Genomic DNA, 24,001 nt, shown 5'->3' with positions numbered 1-24,001 from the left:
GTGACCTCGTCAAGGCTGGACTCTGGTCCCTTTATTGAGACTGAGGGACCAGTGGGTCCATCCAAACAAAAATAAACTTCTCTCCCAAAGCCTGCCTGCAGGCTGGGGCCCCCAGCATGTCCTGGCTGGGGCCCATGGCTGTCCCCTAACCCCAGCAACACAGGTCTGGCTCCCCAGGAGTGACAGGATGCTGGCTGCTCAGTATCTGGAGATCCCAGGTGGAGCAGGGAGGGAGTCCCACTGCCCCCCCCCCCCCCACCTGGGCTGGCCCCAATATCCATGGTCTGCATTGGGCCCTTTGGGCTCAGTCATCGGTCAGGGTGATGACGTCGTACTCGATGCCCTGGTGCTGCAGCTGTTGGATGTGTTCAGGCACTGCCTCCTCTGTGCCAAACAGGCCCTGGGCTTGGGCCATGGCAGCATCAGCCACCGCTGCCAGGGGAGGGGAAACGATGGTGAGCCTGAGGCCGAGGAACTAGGCCTGGGTCCCCAAGATCCCCAGGGTCCAGCCCCATACCTGTGACAGCTGAGTGTGCTGCAGCCTCAAGCTGGGCCTGTGTGACAAGCTGCTGGCCCGGGGACACGGGCACATACTGGATCTGGAGGAGAGCAGTCAATGACATACAACCTTCCAAGACCGCTGCCCATCCCCCTGCTCCACCTGGTCCCCCCCAGGGCCCTACCTGGGACTCCTGAAGGAATGGGGCTCCTTGTTCATACTGGATGTGTGTGATCTGGCCCTCCTGTACCTGCAAAGAGGAAGCCAACCCAGTTATCCTCAGAGGAGGGTGTACACCTTTCTTCTCACTCCTCACCCTCATCCCACACCTTGCCTACCTGGATGTGATGGCCCTCTGGGACCACGACGTATTCCTGGGGGAGCAGGTGCTGGACTCCGTCCTGGGAGATGATGTACTGCACCTGAGGAAGAGGGGAGAAGAGGCAGGTGCTGGGGCCCTGCTCCCCACGAGCTCAGCGAGGAAGGCAGAACGGGGGACCAGGGACACCCCCAACAGCAAAAGCAGCTGGAAGAGTTTGGAAAGTACTGTTTCAAACAGCAGCTTGGGGGGCAGGGGGCGGGGGAGGGGCACTCATGGCTAAGGTGGCAGCAGCAGCTCACCTGGTTATCAGATGTCACCAGATGCTGCACCATCTGGCCGTCTGCTGTCGTGATCTCTTGGATGTAGGTGGCTTCCTCCTGTCAGGGTCAAGCCAGCTCTAGCTTCATACCTCTGTGTGCCCGTGCCCCTGCCCACAACCTTCCAGCAAGGCTCCCAACTCAGGCTCTCACCTGATTGGTCACTGTCTGCTCCTGGGCCACAATAATGTGTTCCTGGCCCAGTGCTTGTTGTAGCCGCTCTGGACCCAGAACCCCGTGACTGGACTGGAGCGCAGCTGAGCAGAGAGGGGTAGACACTCACTCAAGAGCTCCAGGGAAACCCGAAATACCCTGGCCTCACCCTGGCCCAAGGCTGCCCTCTGGGGCAGTGGCTCAACTCCCTCGTCCACCCTGGGGCCGCTCACTGTGCAGCGTGGCCAGTGTCTCGTCATCACTGTTCAGGATGATGGTCTGGGTTGGGGTCCGGGCGGGGGCCCGCGCAGTCGGGGTCGCTGCCTTTCTCCCATCAGGACTGTGCAGCCGCTGGATGTGGAACTTGAGGTGCCCGTTCCGGTTGAAGCTGAGGGGGAAGGGAAGTGGCTCAGGGGCAGCCCCACCACATGTGCCCAGCAGCCCCTGCCCACCTGTGCCCAGCCTCACCGCTGCCCACAGAGGTGGCACTCAAAGGGCTTCTCGTTGGTGTGGGTCAGCATGTGGCGCCGCAAGTCCTTCTTGTTCTTGGAGGCGAAGCTGCACTGGCTGCACTGGTGAGGCCTCAGGCTTGAGTGCTGTGCCATGTGGGCCTGTGGGCAGGGGCAGGGCACCGGCGGGGTCAGGACAGATGGCTCCCCACAGACAGGGCTGCCAGGGACCCTGACCTCAGGCGCGGTGCATCTGGGAGGAGCTGGCTGAGAAGTACAAACCAGACCACAGGCTGGTACTGATGGGTGTTGAGGGGAAAAGCCACAAGCTCTGTCATGAGGCCATTTGGAAAGCGCTGTCCCTGCTCACGCTCAGTTCACCCTGTAAAATGTAGAGGCCCAAAGAGGGGCCTCTAAAGGTCACCCCCAGCCCTGACACTCTGGGTTCTGGGCCCCGCTCCCCTCACTGAGCTGCTGTGAGGATTTAGCACGTGGTTGGATCTGAGAACTGATAATTCTCGGGTGAGTATATGGAGTCCCCGGAAGCTGGCCTGCTCCATACTGCCCCCCTCACCTCCGCGGGACTCCGTGCCCTCAGTGTTCTGGATGACTTGAATCTCCCCAGCTGCCTCATGCCCCTGTGCCTCTGCTCCTGCAGGTCCAGCTCAGCCATCACCTCTGGGACATGCCCCCAGCACCTCAAGTCCACGTGACTCATTCCCCATCTGTGCTCTGCCATGCACACTTAGTTCACCCTGGGGACACTGTCAGGTGTTAGTCACCGCCTGGTGTGCCTCCCCACCAGACTGAGCCCCCTGAGAGCCGGGGCCTTGCTGAATCATCTCTTTGACCGCAGCAGGGAGCAGAGGACCTGGCCTGGGGGCGGGGTGCTCATTCAGGGTTTGTTACACAAATGGGTGCCAGCAGAGGGCACAGGTTACCTACCCGGACCTCGGGCCACTGGCGAGCACTGAAGGGGCAGTCAGGGCACTTGAAGGCACCAGGCCCAGCGTGGGCCCGTTTGTGACTCTCCATCTCAGCTCGGCCGGAAAAGGCTTCAGCACAGATCTTGCAGGAAAACTTCTTTGACGATGTGGTGGCTGCAGATGGTGGTGAGGGGGGCACTGCCAGGCCCAGGGCTTTGCTGCCTGCAGGAGGTGGGGAGGCAGAGTCCTGGGGGTCCCCTACCCGGTGGGTCTTGGCTGGAGATGGGGGCTCAGGGCCGTCTCTGGGCAGCCCCCCACACTGCAGCAGGGGCCACTTGGCTGCAGAGGCCAGAGCATCCGGACTCGGAAAGGAGATGGAGCCATCTGCAGTCAGCTGTGGAGAGGCGGGGAAGCATGAGGCGCAGACGGGGGGGGGGGGGGGGGGGGGGAAGAAGAGGGATAGAGGGGCGCTACCCCAAGCCTCACCTCGATGTGGTGCAGCTGGGTCCCATCAGCTGCCATGATGAAGTGGGTGCCAGCTTCTTTCAGGGTGTCCCTCACAACCACAGCCTGGGCTGCCTCCCCTGGGGGTTCCTCACTGTGGACACAAAGGAGGGGAGGTGAAGTGGTGTTCCAGGAGAGGATGGAGGGCCACAGGGGTTCCCTTCCCCAAGAAAGGCATCAACTGGGGAGCGACTACCACTGCAGATTGACCCCTGGCTCCTCCCTTTACCAGCCGAACCTCCACTGCCTCTTCCGTAAATGGTGACCAAGTGTCCAGTGTATCGTCCTGCTCAGCAGTGGCCATCCCTGCCCCCTCGATGGGCACAGTGCAGGGCACAAGGAGAAGGGCCCCAGGGGTCAAGCCCAGGTCTGACCAAGTGGGGCAGGTGAGGGAGAGTGGGGGAGGCACGGCTGACAAGGACCCATGGGCCAAGGGTAAAGGGCAGATGCTGAGAAACTGGGCCGCCCAGGTGCCGGCCCAGAGATCCTGACTCCCATCCCAGCTGAACAACCTGGTACATGAATTCAGGGATTCCTCGGGCTGCCCAGGGGTTCAGTGAACAAGGAAAACATAAACATTTCTGCCCCAAACTCGCGCAGTGCAGAGGAAGCCAAGTGCAGCTGCCAGGCCTCCAACGTCGCTGGAGAGCCTGAGCTCGTTCCAAGTATCACAACTGGGAAACACCTCACAGAGCACGTGGGCTTTGGAACCATAGAGACCAGGGTCAGATCTACAGCATGCCTGACCTTAGGGCGAGTTACTTCACCTCCCTCCTCATTTGTAAAGTGAGGGAAACCTGCATCTCATGGAAATAGGTGAGTTCATGAATGTCAAGTGCCTGGAACAGCTTAAGCAGCTCTCGACCTCCTGAGAGGGACACGACACCCCTGCAGCCCAATCGTTTTACATGTATTAGGAGTTTCACCTCCTGCCAACTAGGCTTGGTTGGGTGGGGTCCTCATCTGACTCCCCTCAGCACACCTATAAACAGCTGCAGGGGTATTGCAGGCGGCAGGTCTCACCTGTAAGGTGTGCCAGGAGCCGATGTGCCCTCCTCCATGGTGGGTGCCGTGATAACGCTGTAGCCAGCCCCGCCAAATGGCCCGGGCGCCAGGGTGATATGCTGTAGGTCGGAGGGGCCTAGCTGGCTCTCGGGGGCCACGCTGCCCCCTGGCTCTGCCATGTGGAGGGTTACCACTTGTGGAGTGGTACCTGCTGGGGAGGGCTGCCCACCAGAGGATGCGAACCCTGCTTCCACGTCCTCTGACTTCACCACGGCCACCTGCAACGGCACCACCAGGCATTATGAGCAGGGTCTGTGGCAAAGGAGCTGGCATTCACGGCCATTTTCTATCTCAGGGCCTCAAACCTCACCCATGCTCTGGCCTGACCCAGTGCCACCACCACTCATTTACACAAGCCCAACTGGGTGTTCCTGGCAACTGGAAAGAGACTTAACAAGAACAGGCTAGAGCGTTACTGCCCCAAGGGGTACTAGGCAATGTCTGCAGACATTTTTGGTTGTCACGACTGGTTGGCACCTAAGGGGGTAGAGGTCAGAGATGCTGCCAAACATCCCACGATGAGTGGGACAGCCCCCTCAACAAGGAATTACCTGGGCCAAAGCGCCAAGGCTGAGAAATCCTGAGGCAGAGGAACAGGTGGCAAACCGTTTAAGAAAAAAGGTAATAAAGTCAGAGCTCTACCCCACATCTTACTCCAAAGTCTGCTTCAAATGGATTAAAGATTGAAATGTAATAAATAAAACTCAAGATATGTTAAAAGAAAATATGGATATTTCTATAATCCTTGGGGTGGGAAGATTTTCCTAATCATGACAGAAGATGCTATGACCCACAGAAAAACAAATCACAAAATAAAATCAGAAAACAAAGAAACTGGAGGGGGTGGATATGGTATTCAACATTTCAGGTTAGAGATAATAGGTGGAGCTCCCACATATACAAAGAGCTCTTGCAAAGTGATAAGAAAACGACTAATAATTTTATGGAAAAATAGATACAGGACACAAACAGATATGTCAGAGAAGAAATAAAATGGTCTATGAATACACAGAAATTTGATCCCTTTTGTGATCACAAAATTATAAATTAAGATCATGACATATACTTCTATCACCTGGAATAGATTTATAAAGACTGATGCCCAGTGTCGGCAAGGCTGTGGGAAGCACACTAGTGGTGGCCAGGTAAAGGACATATCTTTTTATGAGTCATCATGCCTTGGGACCCACTGATTCTATTTACTTCCAGGAGGCTTTTTTTTCAATTGAAAAACATGTTTATGAGCACCTGAAAATGTATGTGCACTGAAGCACTGCCCTGAGTTAATGAAAAATAGGAAACCACCCGCGCATAAAGGACTGATGAAACGAGCTTCGGAACATCCCTATGACGGAACGACCTAGAGATGTTAAGACGGAAGGGATGCGTGTGTGCAGCCAGGCCGTGCCTCACATGCTGCAGAGGGAAGAAAAGCTAGGCTGCCTGTGAGCTCAGATGGCGTGATTCCATTTTTTAAGGATCAAAAAAAGTAGTCTCTGTGTTAGCGAGCGCATGGACAAAACTCTGCAGAAACGCTCATTAACCTTTTAACAGTGGAATCGGAGGGGAGGGGAGGAACTTTAAGGACTTTCACCTTCTGAAGAGAACAATTCTTAATGCTCATTTTGGGTTTCACAAGTATATGTTTTCGTAATCAGAAAAACAAACCAAAATGCATGATACTGGCATGAGAACAGCAGACAGATCAAGAGAACAGAACTTGTCTAGAAACAGACTCCTGTACACAGGGGAATCCAGTGCACGATAAAGGGGTGTTTCAAACCACTAGGGAAAATTAGAGGATTCGATCCAATGCACTGGACAACTTTTGGGAAAAAAATTAAGTTACTCCCCTACCCTTCTGTACACACCAAAAATAAATTCAAGCTGGAGTAAAGATTAAGTGTAAAAAATGAAACCCTAAGAAGAAAATACAAACGAATGTTTATATAACCTTGAAGTGAAAAGGCCTTTCTAAGGATGATACCACAGGCAAAAACTATAAAAGCCTGATACATTGAACTATCTAAAAATGTAAAACTTCTACACACCCCCAAACGCCACAAACTAAACCCTATGACGATTTCCAGGTCCAACAGCAGGCTTCCTCCTCCATGGAACTCTGTCCCCCAGCACCATGCTACTGTTCCAAGTGCTTGGAATTTATCATCCCAAACACAGTCTCCATCTTTTCAAAAGGCTGGGAGACAGGAGGTGCTAACAAACCTCTCACCACTTTAGAGAAGCCTAGAGAGGTGCGGGGGAGGGGGAGGGAGAAGTGAAGATGAGGAACTTGGGGGAGGATGTTCTGGGCTTAAGGTGCATGGAACACGTGAGAGGCTGGAGTTCAAGAAAGCCTTTGGAGCCTCTGGACTGTGAGAGGTGGCACAGAATGAGGGTGCTAGGCTAGATGCAAAGCTAGTTCAGACCCACGGGCACAGGGTGGTGTGAACTGCTCAGCATGGCGGAGGTTGCTGGTGACTCTGGAGAGTGGAGGGAGAGAGCCTCTGCCCTCCCTCGCACAGCGGTCCCCCTCCTCTGCATCCACCCACTGGGTTTCAGTGGATCCGTCTCCTATTAACTGGGAGCTCCCTGAGGGCAGGGCACATCTGCTCCAGCACTAGCCTCTGCTCCCAGTGTCCAGTGCAGAGCTGGCACCAAGGGTAATGCTGGGCTGGGGAGGAGCTCACCTGCAGGGCCGTGCCGCCCAGCTCCCGCTGAGTGCTCATGTTCAGCAGTAGGTCCAAGGCTGTCTGCGTGGCCATGGCTGTCGATTCCTCAGCTCCTGGGTTGGGTAGGACCTGAGCCTTAGAAAGAGCTGGAAAACTAGCTCCCATCCCCCACCAGCACGAGCCCTGCCCCTGCCCCTGCCTCCAGCCTCCCTGAGAACTCACCCTGCTGGTAGATGATGGTGGCACCACCCAGGGTATCAGAACAGAGCAGTGGGGGGGTTTCAGGTGACTGGAAAGGTGCTGCCTCTGGGGGGATCTGTGGGGTGGGAATATGGCCAAGTGTGACAGCTGGCAGCTCAGATTCAAGTACATTCACCAAGCACCTCCTATGTATCAGATACTTTGCATATATTGGCTTATTTCATCTTCACACTCTTCAAGCTATTTTCAAGATATATACCACCTCCATGCAACAGATGACCTGACTAAGGTTAAGTAGCAGCTAGTAAGTAGCAGAACTGGGACTTGAACACAGACTACCTGACTTGAGTTCAAGATTGGGTCTTGAATGCAAGACCCTCTGTGTTCTACCAGCACATTGTGGAGATCCACCTTTTGGGGCAGGGAGGGGGCAGGCAACATACTCAGCTACAAGACTGTTTCTCAGTCTCCTTTGTAGCTGGGTAAAGTGAGGCCATGTGGCTAAGCAGGAGCTTCTGGTAAAGTTCACGGGAAAGGTAAGATGGATAGATGGCAGGCATCCTTTCTGCTCTTCCCCCTCCCTTCCTCCTGCTTCTTGCCTGGGATGTGGCTAGGAAGGCTGGAGCTCTTGCAGCTATATGGGACCATGAGGCAACCACAAAGATAGGAGTCACATGCCTAGGATGGCTAGGAAAAAATATTAAGCTTGGTTCCTGATGACTGACCAAGGAACTGCCACATCAGCCCTGTACTGCTGCCCTTTGGACTTCTTTTATATGAGAGAATAATAAACTACTACCACAGTCAAACTACTGATATTTCCACTCTATTACTAGCACTGGAAAGCCACCCCTACTCTGAGCTTAGGGATGGCATATCTGTGACCTCAGCTGCTCTTTATCACAATCCAGAGAGGCAAGGGTCATTTCATTGTACCCAGTGTGCAAATGAGGATGCTGGGGCTGGGAGAAGGGGCATCACACTGGCTTCGTGGTCAATGCTCCCAACCTCCTCCTGTGTGCTTGGCTGAGCTTACCTCAGGAGGTCCTGGGGAGCTGGGTGGTGGTCCAGGGGCTGCACTATGCTGCTGCTTCAGCTCCTCAATCTGCTGCAGAGAGAAGAAGGGGCGACGGCGGGAAGGGGGCTCCTCAGGGTGGCGCCGCCCCCACTCCTCAAAGCTGCTTGCATGTCGGCACCGTACGTGCAGGCGTAGGTTCTTCTTGTGCCGTGTGCTGAAGTGGCAGTACTCACAGGCAAAGGGCTTGGCCCCTGCAGGCACACGTGTAGGGATGCTTGGGCTTGCCCACCCCCTCTAGGAAGCCTTCTGTGATCCCAAGGACCTCTCCAACTGATGCACTCCCAGCGATGTGTTCCCAAGCTCAGGGAAACCCACGTTCTGTCTATTTTGGTGGACCAGGACAGAAACGAAGCAGGTCTCCCCCTGCACTCACCGCCTTCCTCCCAGTGCCTACTTTCAAGGTCATGTGACTACAAACCTCTCTTATGACTTGTCTCTCCCCAGGTAGCCAGGAATCTGACTAAGTGTACCCTGGCTCCGTTTCTCTCATCTTCCCTAGTGTGCTTGCCAGAGAGCGAGGCACTCAGGAGAAAAAGCCAACTTTTGTTGTCCATCTTCTGTGGGCCAAGATGTGATCTGCTTTAGCTGCTTCCTCTGTCAAGAGCAGGGCCTATCTAAGACCCGTCTCGAGCTCCAGTTCCCAGAACAGATAGGGCTCAGGGAACACATGGAACTCACTTTTATAACAGCCACATGGTTGGTCCTTCTGATTCTCTCCTTTCACAGCTAAGAAAGGCTCAGAGAACCACTGACTGGCCCTGGGCCACACAGAGAAGAGCGGGCTGAGCTGAAATCTCAGCTGAGGTTAGAGTGACAATCCCAGGGGGGATTCCCTTGCAGTAGAAGGGCTGGGGATGCCAAGCGGGATGAAGAGGACAGAGCCGAGCTTCCGACTGGGGGCCATAGTGTGTTGAGGGCTGGGGCTGGGTGTGGCTGGCCTGACCTGTGTGCTTGACGGCCACGTGGGAGAGCAGGAAGTCCTCTCGGAAGGTGCGGTAGGGGCAAAAGCTGCACTTGAAGGGCTTGTCACTGACATGGGAAAGCTGGTGGTTCAGTAGTGCCTTCTTGTCCTCACAAACAAACTCGCAGAACTCGCACTTGAACCTGGAGGTGGTTAGCGGAGGACAGCTCAGTGATGGGGCACATGGGGGTGCTGCAGCCCCAGGGACCGCCTCGGGGATGTACCTGCGGTTGGCAACAGCCTGAATGTGTGTGAGCAGGTGCATCTTGAAGGTGTAGCGCTTCTTAAAGGACTTTCCACACTGTGGGGGGTGAGGTGGGTCAGATGAGGGAGCCCCCAGGTAGGCCCCCCGCCCCGCCCTCAGCCCCACTCGCCTTGTCACACATGTGGGGCTTCTCAGTGCTGTGCGTCTTCATGTGCTGTGTGAGTCTCTTCTGCATGGGGTAGACACGACCACACACAGGGCAGGGGAAGGAGCTCAGCTTCGGGGTCTGGGAAGGGACAGAAGGGACCAGGTGGAGAGAGAAGCAGAGGAAGGGTGAGACCGTGCCTCGCCCCATCCCCTAGCAGCCTCCAAGCAGGCTCCATTCCTGGGCTGGGACCCCAGACTCACCGGGTCTGGCCTCTTCTTCCTGGGGGAGAAAAGCACAGGCGTCAGCTCATTTGTCCCCAAGCCCCACCCCCTCCTGACCCTCTCCCATTGATCAGACCCAGTCTCAGCCCTGAGTGTCCCCAGCCCCCACTCAAGCCTCTTTCTCTTAGAACAGTATTCCCCCAACTGGAGTTCGCTGGGGAAAATGCAATGAGTTGTGCTGTAAATAAGTTCTGCAGTTAACTAAGTTTAGTCCATTCTCTCCCTCTCTCTCTCTCTGTCACAAAATATATTTGCATTTTAAAGGCTCTGAGAAGACCTGCAGGGAAGAGAGTGGTTGAACCAGGTGTGCAACCTATTGTCCCTAATCCTGTGTGGACACAGAACTCTCCCTTCCTTTTTATTTTTTAAAGAAAAACCTAAAAGCGAGAATTCCCTGGCTGTCCAGTGGTTAGGACTCAGCGCTTCCACTGCCGCCGACCAGGTTCAATCCTTGGTCGGGGAACTAAGATCCTGCAAGCCGCACGGTGATAATTCAGTGAATAATCACTAGGCCCCTCAGGATTTTTGTCTTTCCACTCACTTGTCCTACATCTGCCCTATCAATGCTGTGAGCGATGGAATATGGACGTGGAGCCTGGAAGATCTTCAGATCATTTTCTGAGCCCCTTTAGGTAGACAATTTCCTTTCATCACCTCAATAATGACTGTCCCAATTTACAAAGCTCGAAACATGCCACTGCCCTGTTCTGAGCCAAATGATCTGGAATGAACTGCCCTGCCTTTCCCCCGTCTGTAATGTGCTGTGAAGGGGTCTCGCCCAGAGCAGGGGTTCAGGAAGTGGGAATCTGTGGTTACCCTGGGCCTCCACTTCCCCATCCCCACTGACCGGTCCCGACTGTGCACCGCCGCATGCCGGATGACGTCCTTCCGGTAGACGCTGGTGTAGCTGCATTCGTCACACTTATAGGGCTTACTGCCCACGTGGTTGAACATGTGCTCCTGGGAGAAAGGCAGAAGGACAGGGGGCTGGGGTGCAGCCTCCCTTCCTGCCCACCCACCCTGTGCCTACACCCTTAGAGTTACCCCCTCCTCACTGCACCGTGGAACAACCCCCCCTTCCCCCCACCACTGCAGGGGTCCAGAGAATGACTTCTAGGTCCGGGTCTGAGGGAGGAAGCACTGTGCGCAGAAAGCACAGGGGCTCTGGCCATCTGTGCTCCAGGCACCCCCAACCCCACGACGGCCAACTCTGCCTCACTTTGGCCAAGCCAAGCTACAGTTTCCTGGGTCAGTAAAATGGGGCTCTTGACATCTACAACCTCGTTGGGCTACGTGAGGATGACATCAGAGCACCTACAAGGCCCAGGTACTGGATAAAAGATGGGCTCAGGCTGCTGCAGGCACACAGGGCACCACCTCTGGGTAGATGATAAAAAGGAACCCCTTTCTTGAGACATGTTACCGCCACCTGCTGGGGGACTTTCTAATACACTGAATTAGATTAAAGCATTTTCCTGCCATCTGCCAGGTGTGGTGGTGGTGAAGCACATGTAAGGAGATGTGATGCCACTATGCAGTGCGAGGCCTACAACAGTGCACCTGCGGCCCAGATGTGCACCGTGACGGGGCAGGAGGGTGCCCAGGGGTGCCTGTGACCTCCGCTCCCCCTTGGGGCCTTCTCCCCTCCAGCATCCCTTCCTCCCCGCCGCCCTCCTGCACCTCCCGCTCCCCTCGGCTGCACCTTGAGCGAGGACCAGCGGCGGGAGCGGTAGCTGCACTGCAGGCACTTGAAGAGCTGGGGGTTTCCGGCCTCGTGGGAGTTGACGTGGAAGCGCAAGTCCTCGTGGGAAAGGAAGCGGGAGCCGCAGATGCGGCACAAGAAGGGCCGCAGGAGGGGTTTGGGCGACTTGTAATAGTACCTGCCAGGATGGTGTTGAGAGAGGTCTGGCCGGGCCAGGGGCCTGGCCACCCGCCCCCTCCTGCCCCATCTCTGCTCCTCGCACTTGCGGTATTTCTTTCCAAGGAAGCGCCTGGAGGGTCGTCCACGGCGGCGGGGCAGGGCATCGGGCTCATCCGGGTAGGACGGTGCTGCGTTCTCTGCATCTGACTGGCTCATGCCAGGTTCCAGGGGGGGCCGGTTGGCCTTGCCCAGGGCCACCAGGCGTCCCGGGCCGGAGGAGCTTGGTGCCTCAGGGTCTTGTGGCTCCAGAGGGCTCTGTCCAGTCTGGGAGCTCACTAGAGGCTCTCCTTCCACACCTGCCCCAAACACACCAGGACAGATGTGGACAGCTATACCAGAAGCCAGCCAAAATATAACCCCCCCACTGTCACAGACCACTGATGGCCACGTCATGTCCCAGGACAGATGCAGGCAGCCTGTGGTTACAGGGCAGCACGGACACGCGCTCCCGCCTACAGCTGTTAGCACAGCAAGCCTTCAACGGGACAGTCCGGAGCAGCACTGGGACAGCACAGACCTCCCGGCCAGGAGACCTGCGTGTAGGCTGAGCTCTGTCACCCACTTGCTGTGTGCCCTCAGGCAAAGCCACTCCCCTCTGAGTCTCATGTTTCCCATCTGTCAAACAGAGATAATTGCTCTAGTGACCTCACGGGAACATTCTAAGGTCTGGGGAGCAACACTTAAACACTGGTTTTCCTGACGGAGGCTGGGTGGCTGGAGGGCAGACGGGAGGAAGGGAGGAGACATCACTGCACACAGTCGCAAAGCCTCTGTTGTCTGAACTTCCGAACGTGTTACCTATTCAAAAACGCTAACAGCGTCTCAACGTTTGGAAAATGCAAAATGATAGTTACAGGCAATGCTGCTAACATCTTGTTTCTTGATGGAGTGCCAGGTTATTCAGGTGTGTTCACCTTGTGAAAACTCACTAAGCAGTGCACTTAGCACACATGTGCTTCTCCACACATATATCTCAGTAAAAAGTTATTTTAAAAAGACCAAAAAATATAACACCACCCCCTCCCAACTGCATGCACAAAACCAGCTACCTTGTATTTTTTGTGTGTCTATTTAGGCCTTAAAACAACCCTAAGAGGCAGGTGCTTTCACCTCCATTCATAAGGGAACGGGAGAGGCAAAGTAACATGCTCCAGGTCACACAGCTGGCAGGTGGCAGAGCTGGCATTCACGCCCATGGTGGGTCTTTCCTGTCCCCAGCCTGTAATGCTCCAAGTCCCTGTTCATCTGACACAGTCTCAGGCCTCAGACTTATTCTCATTTTATTAATAATTCTTAAAATTTATTAGTTCAGTTAAAAATGCTCAAAACTTCCGTGCTGCGCCAACACACAACTGAAAAGCCCTTCCAGAAAGCTGGTATATTATAAGTCTCAAGCTTGGTATGGGTGGGCTTTCCGCTTTACGAGGAGGCCTGCAGGTCACCCCAGTGGGTCTGAGACATGCTGCTCTGTACCGCACACTCAGTCCCCGGCATACTCAGTCCCTGGGCTCCACGGAAGCAAGCAGGGAACAAGGCCACACCCAGGCCACACCTGCACGGCCCCTCCCACAAGTAAGTCTCACCATCTGGGAGGTCTGAGGTCTCCAGGCGAGGCAGTTTCCGGGGCCGGCCAGGTCTCCTGCGGGGTCTCGGTGTACTGGGAGTGGGGCGCTGGGGCCGTAGCTGCCGGCCCCGGGGCTCGTCCTCAGCAGGGTTGTAGTCACTGTCCTCTGTGCGAACAGCAAGAGAAGGGGAGCATCAGCCTTGACCTTTCAGCCCTGACCCCTTGCCAGCTTCCTGGAAAGAGGCCGACTTCCCTATCCCTGTCCGCTCCTCTCGTCAAACCCACCAGTGATGCCTCCTCCAGGAAGCCCTCCTGATGTCCCCGACTGACTGTGAGCGCCACTCTCTGGCCCCTGCAGTCCTTTCTCTGCACCTTTCCTAACACCTACTACTAGCTCATATGGCATCTTTATGTGAATCAGAAAAAAGTGCCCCTTCCTCAATACACTTTACAGCCATTGCTAGAAAACAACTGTCTAGTCATACCAGTGTACAAAGTATGACTATGCTATCCATTGTGGGAATCACTAGCAGTATGTGGCTATTGAGCACTTGAAATGTGCCTAACCTAAACTGAGACATAATTAAATATAAAATACACATCAGATTCCAATAATTACTATGAAGGAAAGTAAAACTTACTCATAATTTTTTACAATCACTGCATAGTGAAATGATAACATTTTAGACATAATAGATAAACAAAATATAGAACTGAACTTAAACTCATCTTTTTCTTTTAATATGACTACCAAAAAAAGTACACACGTGGTTTCCATTCTATTTCTGCTGGACAAATGCAAATGTGACCCTCCTAAGACACAGTGCTCTTTTTCAGTGCACGGCCTGTACAACTGCACACAAAGCTGCTGGGCCCAAAGCCCCAACTCCTCTATCTTATGCTGGAGGTGCCTGTGGCTGCCAATTCCTCCTTCCTGGCCCACCACATAGGCCAGAGGGAGCTCAGTATTTGTAGATGTGGGTGGGGTGGCAGGCCTGGGAACCATGGTAGCCTACCTTCCAGGTCATCGATGGCACCAGCGTCTATGATGTCATCATCATCTTCCTCCTCTGGGCCCTCTTCCTCCTGGGTCTTGGTGGCGATGCCCCACTTCCGCAGACGTCCCTTCTTATTAGGTGCTGCTGCTGCTGCGGCTTGGGGGATACAACAAGCTTGCCACGTCTGACTCTTGGTACCCTAGCCCCACCTGTGCAGGCGGTCAGGCAGGCCACTATCAACCCACCTGCGCGGAAGTGCCGCTCCCGCATGTGGCGCAACAGTGTGGCCTTGGTGCTACTCCGGTACTGGCACATCTTGCACTTGAACTGCTGCACCACCACCACCTCCATCATGGCCTCCAGGCTCTGCAGGTCTGGCTCCTCAGTGCCAGAACCCAGGGGTGGCTGCGCCGGGGAGCTGGGCCCACCCCGTGCCTCCTCAGGTGGCTCCAGGCACGTGGATGTGGACGTGGGGCCATCAGCTAGAGCCTCGATGGCTGCCAGACTGTGGGCTAGGGTGGAACTTGACATTGGTGATGCCATGGGGGCACCTGGGAAGGTGAAGGAATCAGAGCAAAGGAAGTGGAGGGCGAGGCTGGCCGTGAGCTATAGCTGCCCCTCCCAGGCAGGCCCAGGGCAGTGCCTAGGCTGCCAAGATCACAGAGTCTGTGGCAGAGCCTCCCTGTCCTACTCTGCCACCCACAGCAGGGCTCCCTGGGTCTGGCACCTGGAGTCTTACCATCGTCTGGTCCCTGCAGGATCAGGTACCGTGTGGTCTCGGACCCACTCCCCTCAGCACTGGTCATGGTGATGCAGCCTGGGGAGACATGTGAGGAGGGGGTGCTCCGCTGATGGTGACAACTGCCACCGCCCACACTCATTCTGACTCACCCGTACGACTGTGAGTCAGCTGCCCCACTGCCCACCTCCCGTCCAGGGCAGGACTGCTGGAAGGTCTGGTGTGTGTGACGTGCTCGCCCAGTAGCCAGTCCACAGCTGCTCGTCTTTAACCATTAAACCTGGAGGGTCTCCCTCTTTACTCTCCAAACTTCTCCAAGATCAAGACTCAACTCCTGGACCACATTCTTAGGACTGGCTTTCCAGACCATTCCAGGGCTTTTCCAGGCACTATGACCCTTACACAGATCATTAATAATAGAAAGTAATTTGGTAAATCATGAGCACCAACTCCAGAGTCACTGTCTGAGCTCATGGTCTAACACTTGCTGATGACAACGGGTATATTAGTTTATGTCCGCTGTGCCTCGGCTTTCTCGTCTAGACTGTGACAATAATAACAGCATCAACCTTTTGGGGTTACCAAGAGGATTAATAAGCTACTGCACGTAAAGTGTTTAGATGAGAATGCAGTACAAAGTTAGGTATCACTGTTTCTATATTTATCGAGTGCTTATCGTATGCTAGGAACTATATTGCAGTGTCTCATTAAATTCCCACATCATTTACCACTATGAGATGAGGTTACTGTTTCCATGTTACAGACTCAGAGTGGTAAGGTTATCTGCCCGAGTGTGCACAGCTGGTTCTGCAGGAAAACCCTTGTGGGGCAACTTTTGCCCCCCATGGCCTGACTCACTCTGGATGAGGTCAGGCCCAATGGTGGACTCAATGATCTTGTCGATGGCCGATCCCAGGTCTGAGGAAGAAGCCGTGCAGTCGGATACCAGCATGCTGGGGTCTGGGAGTGCACTGGAATGCACTAGGGCTGGGGGGCCGCCCGTCACCCCTGCCACTGGCCCGTGGGAAACAGAAGATGAATCAGGGAGGTAGCCATGGGGCAAGGGATCTGTGCTGGAGCTGCTCTCAGATACCTCCTCCTGGGGGACAGGAAACAGGGAGAGAGGGAGTTGAGGAGCCAGGGACGGAGCAGACTGCCACCCACCCTGGCCGAAGGACATGATGAATGGAGCCACCCACACCCTCACCCTCATTGAGGACCAGTGAGAGAAACCCTCTAGTCACAAAGCACCCCCCCTCCCCCCCCCCCCGCCCAAGAACAAGCCCCAGGGTCCCTGGCTCTGGTCAGGTACGAGGTCCTACGTCTCCCACAGCCCATGCAATAGCCAGGTGAAGCTATTTTCATCAGGCTTTCAAATAAGCTGTTCTCTCTGCCTGAAACACCTTCTAGCATCATATCATGGCTAACTCCTACTCAGCCTTCCACCGCCATGCAGCTGGTACCTCTCCTGGGAAGCTGACCCTGACCCCCAAGGCCAAGTCAGGACCTCTCCATCCTCACTGCCATAGTTGCCTGTGCCCCCCATCACATTATGGTTCACTCTACAGTGTTTCATCTCCCAGCTCAGACTCCAAAACGGCCACATCTCGTCTCCTGCTGTATCCCCAGGGTCCATCACAAGCTGGGCACATGCTAAGTCCATCTCTGCTGAATTAAAGCAGCCCTTGAAACAGCAGACCCCAAAGTGGGGGCTACCGTTGTGCACCATTATAAGGTGATGTCCTGAAAATGACCACTATCTTGCTGACAATGACAACAGTCACAGCTGATATTTACTGAGCACTTACCATACGCTGAGCCCTGCGTTAATTGCTTTGTATGTGTTAGTTTACTCAATTCCCAAAAAACCCACAAAACTCTATTGAGGCACATATATTTACTATTCCCACTCTACAGAGGAGAAAACTGACAGCTAAAAGTTTGGGTAGCTTATCTAAGATCACAGAGCCAGAAGACTATTTTACAAAGTGTTTCCAAGAAAAAGTCTGGTGGTTGCTCACAACAGAGCACCCTCAGGAGTAGGTATTTCTGCTCCATTTTAAAGATGGAAGACTGAGGCTCAAAGAGGTCTCCCAGTGAATCAGCAGTATAGCCAAGACTTGAACCAGGTCACCTGCATCTCAAAGAGTGAGGACAGTGGGTAGTGCAGTGGGTCAGCCCACAGCCTAGATTTGAATCCTGGCTCTGTGTCTCAGTTTGCTTTCCTGTAAAATGTGGGGAAAAAATGGTACGTGCCTTACAAAGTATGAGGTTTAAATGAGAAAATCCACGCTAGGGGCTTGGCATGGAGCCTGGCTCCCAGTAAACCATAAACAAATATCAGCTACAAGCAAGCCTTGCTGGCTGCTTCCCCTTGGCTGCCACGCACTGCTGCCTGCGGTCCCTGCCTCCACCCACGCCGGCCAGCTCAGTCCATACCAGAGAGCTGCTGCCGCGGTCTGAGCTCTGTCCCACGCCGGAATCGTCGGCCTCCGCTGGCACCGGGGCGGCCGCGGCATCGCTGCTGTCGGCCGACACGGCTTCCGAGGTGCCCACACCCAAGCCGCTCTCAGAGGGCTCCTCGGGCAGGCCAGGCCCAGGGGCCGCGTCGCTACTGCTCTCCACCTCGTTCTCCTCCATCGGCTCGGTGGGCGGCCTGATAGAGGGGCCCAGGGTCCGAGGACTTTACTCTGCGAGAGGAGGCGACGCGCGCTGGAACAGGTGGGCCTCATCTCGGGTCCCCGCGGCCCACCCAGCTGCACCGCTGTGCCCATTTCGCAGATGCAAACACTGAGTCGCCGACGGGGCGGGGCGAGGGTGTATAGCGAGGGAAGCTTCGGGAAAACAGGGCCAGAAAGGCTTGCCTCCCAGTCTCCGGCCCTTTCCCCATCCCCGGGAGGGTGGTCAGTGGCGGGTAATATTGACCCTTTTCTCCTCCCCTCCATGATTCACGCAGAGTGGTTCACTCTACGGGCCTCGTCCGGGCTCAATGGTGCAGCCCTTCGGTCCCCGAGTCCCCCCGGGTGCACGGTCGGTGGTACAGCCCGCAGGCCCCCTGGGTCAGCGGCTTGCTCCCCCCCTCCCCTGGTTCCCGTGCGGAAGGGGCTGACAGCGACGGTCCCGGGGCCTGGCGACTCGGGGCTGTCCCCGGCGCTGCCTGCGCTCCAGGCCCGACGCCATCTTGCGGCGGCGCCGGGTTTCCGCTCAGGCAAGTACGAGAGCGACTAAAGAGCCTGGGACCCCGGGGCCCTGTTCGGACAGCCCCGCCGGCCCAAGACCTCGCCTCCGGGTATCCCCGCATGTGGCCCCACTTCACGGCAGGCTGCAGTGGGGCGACCCGACTCCACCCGACGCTCACCTGACACTTTGGTAGCCGCGTTCCTCTCCGACTCCGGCATCGACGAAGTCGCCATCCTCTTTGCCCCGCTGCGGAGGGACCCATCGGCCTTCCGTAGGCCGGAACTACTTCCTACGCCGGGCCGGGAGAAAGACAGGCTTCCAGTGTGCCGGAAGGTGGCCCCGAGGCTTCAAAACCATCATAGAGTCCTAAAAGAATCTAGGGTTTTACATGTCGCCTAGTGTGGGTGACGGAGTCCTCTGTTATTTGGGGGCTACTTTCTCTCATGGCGGAGGAATATAGCTGAGTGACCGCGTGACGTCACTGCTGGGTCCCTTCCCTGGGCCGCAGGGCTGGGCGCGGCGAAGGCTGGCCCCACTTCCGGGGGCGTGGCTCCAAGTGCCCCGACCGCGCCCTTCCTGGAATGGCTCAGGAAAGTGTGAGGTTGGGATGTTTCTGCTTGGCGGGAGAGGAATGCATGTTATCGATCTTTTCGGCTGCCTTTCACCCGATTATTTTACTCTCTCATCAAACCCGGTCAGATCCTTCCCGATTAGGTTTGACGTGTCCTGGGAAGAGGGGAGCATATAATCCTTGTTTTACCGATGGGGAAACAGAATTGAGGCCCCGAGATGGCAAGTGGCTATTCCAACGTCACATCAAGTAAACCGAAATGCAAGCCCCGATGGCTGGAGTTGGGGAAAGGGAAAAGAGAGTGCAGGGCCCTTACTGAGCTTTGTACACATTTGTTACATAACAGAGCTGGAAGTCAAGACATTCTCCACAGCCCTTCTCTGCTCAGTGTAGATGATGTACACATAAAGGGCTGCAACCTTTCAGAAAGGTATGACCGTCCTTCTGATGCCCAAAATGCCACTTTTGGCAGTACTTTCTGTTTAAGCCTTTTTAGCATTTTGCGCAGGAGCCTGGCACTCCGGTTTGTCGTGAAGTCTCTGTGTTGCATAAGTTGTTTTCCTTACTTGAGAAATACAAATGGGGTGGGGGTGGGGGGGGGAGAATCTAAGAAAACTCCTGCAAAGGAAACTTATTTTAAAAGACAGGGTGCTTTGAGCTGTTATGATTTGTTGTACCTGAGTATGAGAGGGTTTCCCTGGTCCTTTCCTAGGAGCAGGTTTTGTTAGGGGGAATACAGCATGAGGTCTCTGGATTGGCTATACCTCCTCGTTCTCCCCTCACCCCCATTCAGCAGGATCAGGCCCCCGAGATACCCTGGAAAGCTGCGTAAACAAGGGCATGACAGCAGGTTGGTTTTGTACCCACCAGGCAGTTTTCCAACGTCGACTTGACTCCTCAGCCCTATAGAGCCACCTCCAACCCCTATCCCATGCAAGTAGGATGTATCCTGCCTCCAAACGAGTCACCTCCCTCAAGGATGTCAGGGTACTCAGGAGTAGCTGCACACCACCCATTCCCATCCCCAGCCCAACTAGGGCTTAATCCTAACCTTGGCCTTTGCCACCGAATCACAAGATTGCAGAATGTCAAGCCCAGAGAGGGAAAGCTCATGGACCAAGGTCATGTCTTCTTGAAACAATATATCAGAATTCTTCCATTACAAAGACAAGGAAGCCAACCTGATTTTCTGACTGCCTGTTGAGGGTTCTTCCCACCAGAACGTGCAGTGTGTATTTCTGGCCTTAGCTTTGATGAGGAGATTTCTACAAGCAATGAAGGGGCTCTGGGTCAGAAGGATGTTCAAGTAAACCATTGAGAAAAATGCTGAGGAGAGGAGCCAAGAGGAAAAGAAGAGGGAAAGCGCTTTCCATGAGCACCTACCACATGTACCACGTGCCAGGCCCTGCACATGTGCTTTGCTGCATCATGGTACCTTAAAGAAACAGGGGTTGTTATAGTCTTCTATTGTAGAGTGGAGGAAACTGAAGCTCAGAGAGGGGAAGTGACTTGTCCAAGGTCACACAGCCTAGAGGATAGAGCTGGCATATGGACACAGGTCTCTCTGATTCCAAAGCCCTAAGCAATTTAGGTACCATGTGAAGTACGCCTAGTAACCCATAATGCTTAAGATATTCTGTGCCAGTGACAGTATTAAGCACTTTACCTGCATTAATCTATTTTATCCTTATGATTACTCTATGAGGTAGTTGCCATCATTATTTCCATTTTACATATGAGAAAACAGGCACAGGACCATAAAAGAATTTAAGTAAGGGTGGAGCTGGGATTGAAAACCAGGCAATCTGGCTCTAACCTCCGCACTTTTTGTTTTCTGGCCTCACTGAGGGATCTTAGTTCCTCAATCAGGGATCCAACCTCTGGCCCAGAAGTGAAAGTGCTGAGTGTTAACTACTGGACCACCGGGGAATTCCCATAACCTCCGTACTTTTCAACTGCTTTACTATTTCTCATGTAATTATAATAATACTGCTACCTGGTTCATATATTTGTGTGTGTGTGTGTGTGTGTGCATGTATATGTATGTATATATACTTCTTATTTTTTTGGCCTCACCATGCAGCTTGCAGGATCTTAGTTCTCCGACCAGGGATTGAACCCATGCCCCCTGCAGTGGAAGCATGGAGTCCTAACCCCTGGACTGCCAGGGAATTCCCTACCTGGTTCTTAGATGATCCTTTAACTTTCTTTTCCTGAGCCAGGCAGTTTAGTTACTATTTTCTTGTTTTACAGATGAAGAAACTAAAGCCCAGAGAGAGAAAATGACTTGCTCAAAATCAAACAGCAAATTTCCTGATTCTAATGGAGAGGACTGGGATTCCAGACCAGATCTCCTGCAGCAAATAATAATCATACTAGCAAATGTTTACTGAGCACTTACCAAGTACCAGGTGCTTCATACTCATTTTTAAACTGTATTCATCACAACAACCAGAGATTCTAGGTACTCTCAATAGTCACGGGTTACAGATGCGGAAACTGAGGCTCAGGAGCAGTGAAATGACGTCCAAGGCCATGCAGTTGATGGTCAGTAGAGCTGGAATTCAAATGCTCATTTCCTGATTCCCAGCCCAGTCCAGTGCTCCTTCCACTGTGCTCGGTGCCCCAGGAGGGCAGCAGAGCTCAGAGCAGGCTGTCAGCAGGTAGGTGCTCTGGGGTGCATTTCTACCTTCTCTCTCCGTGTCACTTCCATCTATGGGTTTAGCTAAACCTGTTCTTAAAAGACCTATGTATAGCTTAAAACTGTACCACCACTCGGGATAATGAGTGCCTTAAGTTGACCCCCCATGGTGTAAATTAACGTTTCATTTTATTTGTCCTAAATCTTTCTCTGTCAGGATTGGAGGGGGAAAGGGGAAGTGGGGAAAAGGCCTAGGACCAGAACACTTAGGTTCAGAAAACAGGCTCTAGTCCAAATAGTGTTTGCCTAATGCTGGCAATTCCTGAGACCCAGGCAGCAGGTGACATTTCTGCAAACATCTCATCTGATCATTACAGAGACACAACGGGTAGGCAGCACCTGGATTTTCATGTCTTTTAATGTCTTGTTTCCTGTGATATTCCCAACACTTAGCACAGTTTTGCAGTCACAAGGAAACCACTAGATACCTGTTTGTTGAATGACTGAATGAACCTCCGTTTTAAAAAAAAAAAAATTATTTCTTTGGTCGTGCTGGGTCTTGTGGCACGAGGGATTTTTTTTTTTTGCCACATGCGGGATCTTTAGTTGAGGCATGCAGGCTCTTATTTGCAGCATGTGGGATCTAGTTCCCAGACCAGGGATCGAACCCAGGCCTCTTGCAATGGGAACATGGAATCTTAGCCACTGGACCAACAGGGAAGTCCCGAACCTCCATTTTATAGACAAGGAAACAGACACAGAATATCAGGGATCTGGCCTGGAAAACAAAATGAGGGCCAGATGATTCTAAAGAGAGAATCTAATTTGGAGAATTAAAAACAAAGTTGTTGGAATGGCTGAAAGAGTGACTAAGGGAAATTGAGGCAAGCAAAACTGAGATTAACAACTCAGGAAAGCCGTGCCCTCCTTGAGGGCTAGCACTATAAAGAGAGGAGATGGCGCTACCTAGAGCAGGAATTGGGGTCACCCAGAGAGGAGCGAGGACCACAATGGGCCTTTCTAGCAGGATCTGTAGAGGAAACACTGTAGCTGCTGAAGTCACCGCTGCCCCCTCCCAACTTCCCCAAGGCTGAGAGAGGTGGGGAGAAATACCCCAGCTTTTCCCTTCATCTTACTCCCTGATCTGTTACCAAAGCTTCCCTTTGGCTGAATGGAGCCAGAAGCTAATTGGCAAAGGAACTCAGGAAACATGGTTTGCCATATGTAGTGGAACAGGAGAAGGGCAGAGAACGGATTTGAGATAAACAGAAAAATTGGCCACAATAGTCCCATACCTAGAAAGGGGCCGCATCATGTATGTGTTGTCAGGCAATCCCCCTCCCCACAACTTCATATGATTCTTCTAGGCTCTTCATCTTTCCATGTCCAGCTTAAGCATTACCTCCTCCAGGAAGCCTTCCAGGACACCTTCCCAGTAGTTATTATCTCCCTAATGTGAGTTCCCCTAGCATACTCTATGTGTCGCTGTCATAACATATACCACAGCGCAAGGCTGCCAGTTACCCACTGACTTCCTCAATAGATTGAGCCTCTCAAGGCCAGACCTGAGTCTGATTTGTTTCTCTGCTGGGAAGAAAATGGTTGTTGAATGAGTCAGCTCTCAGTAGGCGAGACATGGGGTCTGGGGTCTGGCCAAACCTAGGCTCCAAATATCCCAGCACCTACATGTATATGTTGTGTGACCTTGGACAGCCTTCATTCCCTCTGAGTCTCAGTTCCTTTTTCTGTAAAATGGGAACAACAATAGAAACTTTGAGGAGTAAGAGGGAGACTCTATGGCAGCACAGTGAAGCTCAGAATCCGGGATCAGACTCTCAGCAGTCAGCCCCCAGCTCCTCTTTATGCTGCTTAACTCTCCACCTCTGTTTCCTCACCTATAAATGAGAGATGATATTAATACTACAGAGGGAATCTGTGAGGATTAAATGAAACTATGGGGACTTCCCTGGTGGTGCAGTGGTTAAGAATCCACCTGTCAATGCAGGGGACACGGGTTTGATCCCTGGTCTGGGACGATCCCACATGCCGTGGAGCAACTAAGCCCGTGGGCCACAACTGCTGAGCCTGTGCCCTGAAGCCAGCGAGCCACAACTACTGAGCCCAGGTACTGCAGCCACTGAAGCCCGCACACCTAGAGCCTGTGCTCTGCAGTAAGAGAAGCCACTGCGATGAGAAGCTTACACACCACAATGAAGAGTAGCCCCCACTTGCCATAACTAGAGAAAGCCTGCATGTAGCAATGAAGAACACAGCCAAAAAAAAAAAAGAAAGAAACCATGAATGGGAAACAGTGTGAGTGCTCAGGAATTGGGCCTAGTAGCATTACGGTTGGTGCTTAGCCCTGGGGCTAAATACTGAATAGGTAAGTTCTCAATGATATACATCAAACAGGGATCTTATCTTGTTTACCACTGTTGCCCCATCACCAAGTTCCTGGCACATAGTATGTGCTCAATCTCTGATGGGCTACTGAACAATGGCTGAGTTACATATGGTAATATTATTCTGCCTGTGAGCCAATGCTTGTATGCCGGTCCCCTCTGCCCCAGGAAACACAAAGGATGTGGCTTGTACACCAGCCCAAC

General features: G+C 53.6%; 1 protein-coding gene across 1 annotated transcript; it reads right to left on the bottom strand.

Moving 5' to 3' along the window:
• Positions 1-9: 9 nt before the first annotated feature.
• On the bottom strand, positions 10-18,075 carry ZNF335 (zinc finger protein 335). Its single transcript, XM_057701944.1, has 27 exons — positions 17,443-18,075; positions 15,862-16,102; positions 15,004-15,081; positions 14,510-14,815; positions 14,283-14,420; positions 13,286-13,432; positions 11,746-11,998; positions 11,484-11,661; positions 10,629-10,741; positions 9,761-9,779; positions 9,522-9,638; positions 9,372-9,448; positions 9,130-9,290; positions 8,145-8,377; positions 7,130-7,223; positions 6,926-7,020; positions 4,194-4,453; positions 3,153-3,264; positions 2,686-3,060; positions 1,760-1,902; positions 1,525-1,679; positions 1,292-1,395; positions 1,121-1,198; positions 838-921; positions 684-749; positions 518-599; positions 10-432 (listed from the first exon to the last, which is right to left on the bottom strand). Exons 1-27 carry the CDS (start codon positions 17,641-17,643, stop codon positions 305-307), a joined length of 4,038 nt encoding a protein of 1,345 aa, XP_057557927.1. The 5' UTR covers positions 17,644-18,075; the 3' UTR covers positions 10-304.
• Between the last annotated feature and the right edge of the window lie 5,926 nt (positions 18,076-24,001).

The sequence above is a fragment of the Hippopotamus amphibius genome, chromosome 12 (genome assembly GCF_030028045.1).
Source record: "Hippopotamus amphibius kiboko isolate mHipAmp2 chromosome 12, mHipAmp2.hap2, whole genome shotgun sequence".
NCBI classification, from domain to species: Eukaryota; Metazoa; Chordata; class Mammalia; order Artiodactyla; family Hippopotamidae; genus Hippopotamus; species Hippopotamus amphibius.
This window is presented reverse-complemented; position numbering and strand designations above follow the sequence as displayed.

Bases quoted from the DNA above. Each gene is read 5' to 3' on its own strand.
- ZNF335 (XM_057701944.1), bottom strand. From the start codon at position 17,643: ATGGAGGAGAACGAGGTGGAGAGCAGTAGCGACGCGGCCCCTGGGCCT. The intron at 7,021-7,129 runs GTGAGTTCTCAG...TACCCAACCCAG, and splicing joins CACCATCATCTACCAGCAGG to GAGCTGAGGAATCGACAGCC. The intron at 1,396-1,524 runs GTGAGCGGCCCC...CTCTCTGCTCAG, and splicing joins GACACTGGCCACGCTGCACA to CTGCGCTCCAGTCCAGTCAC.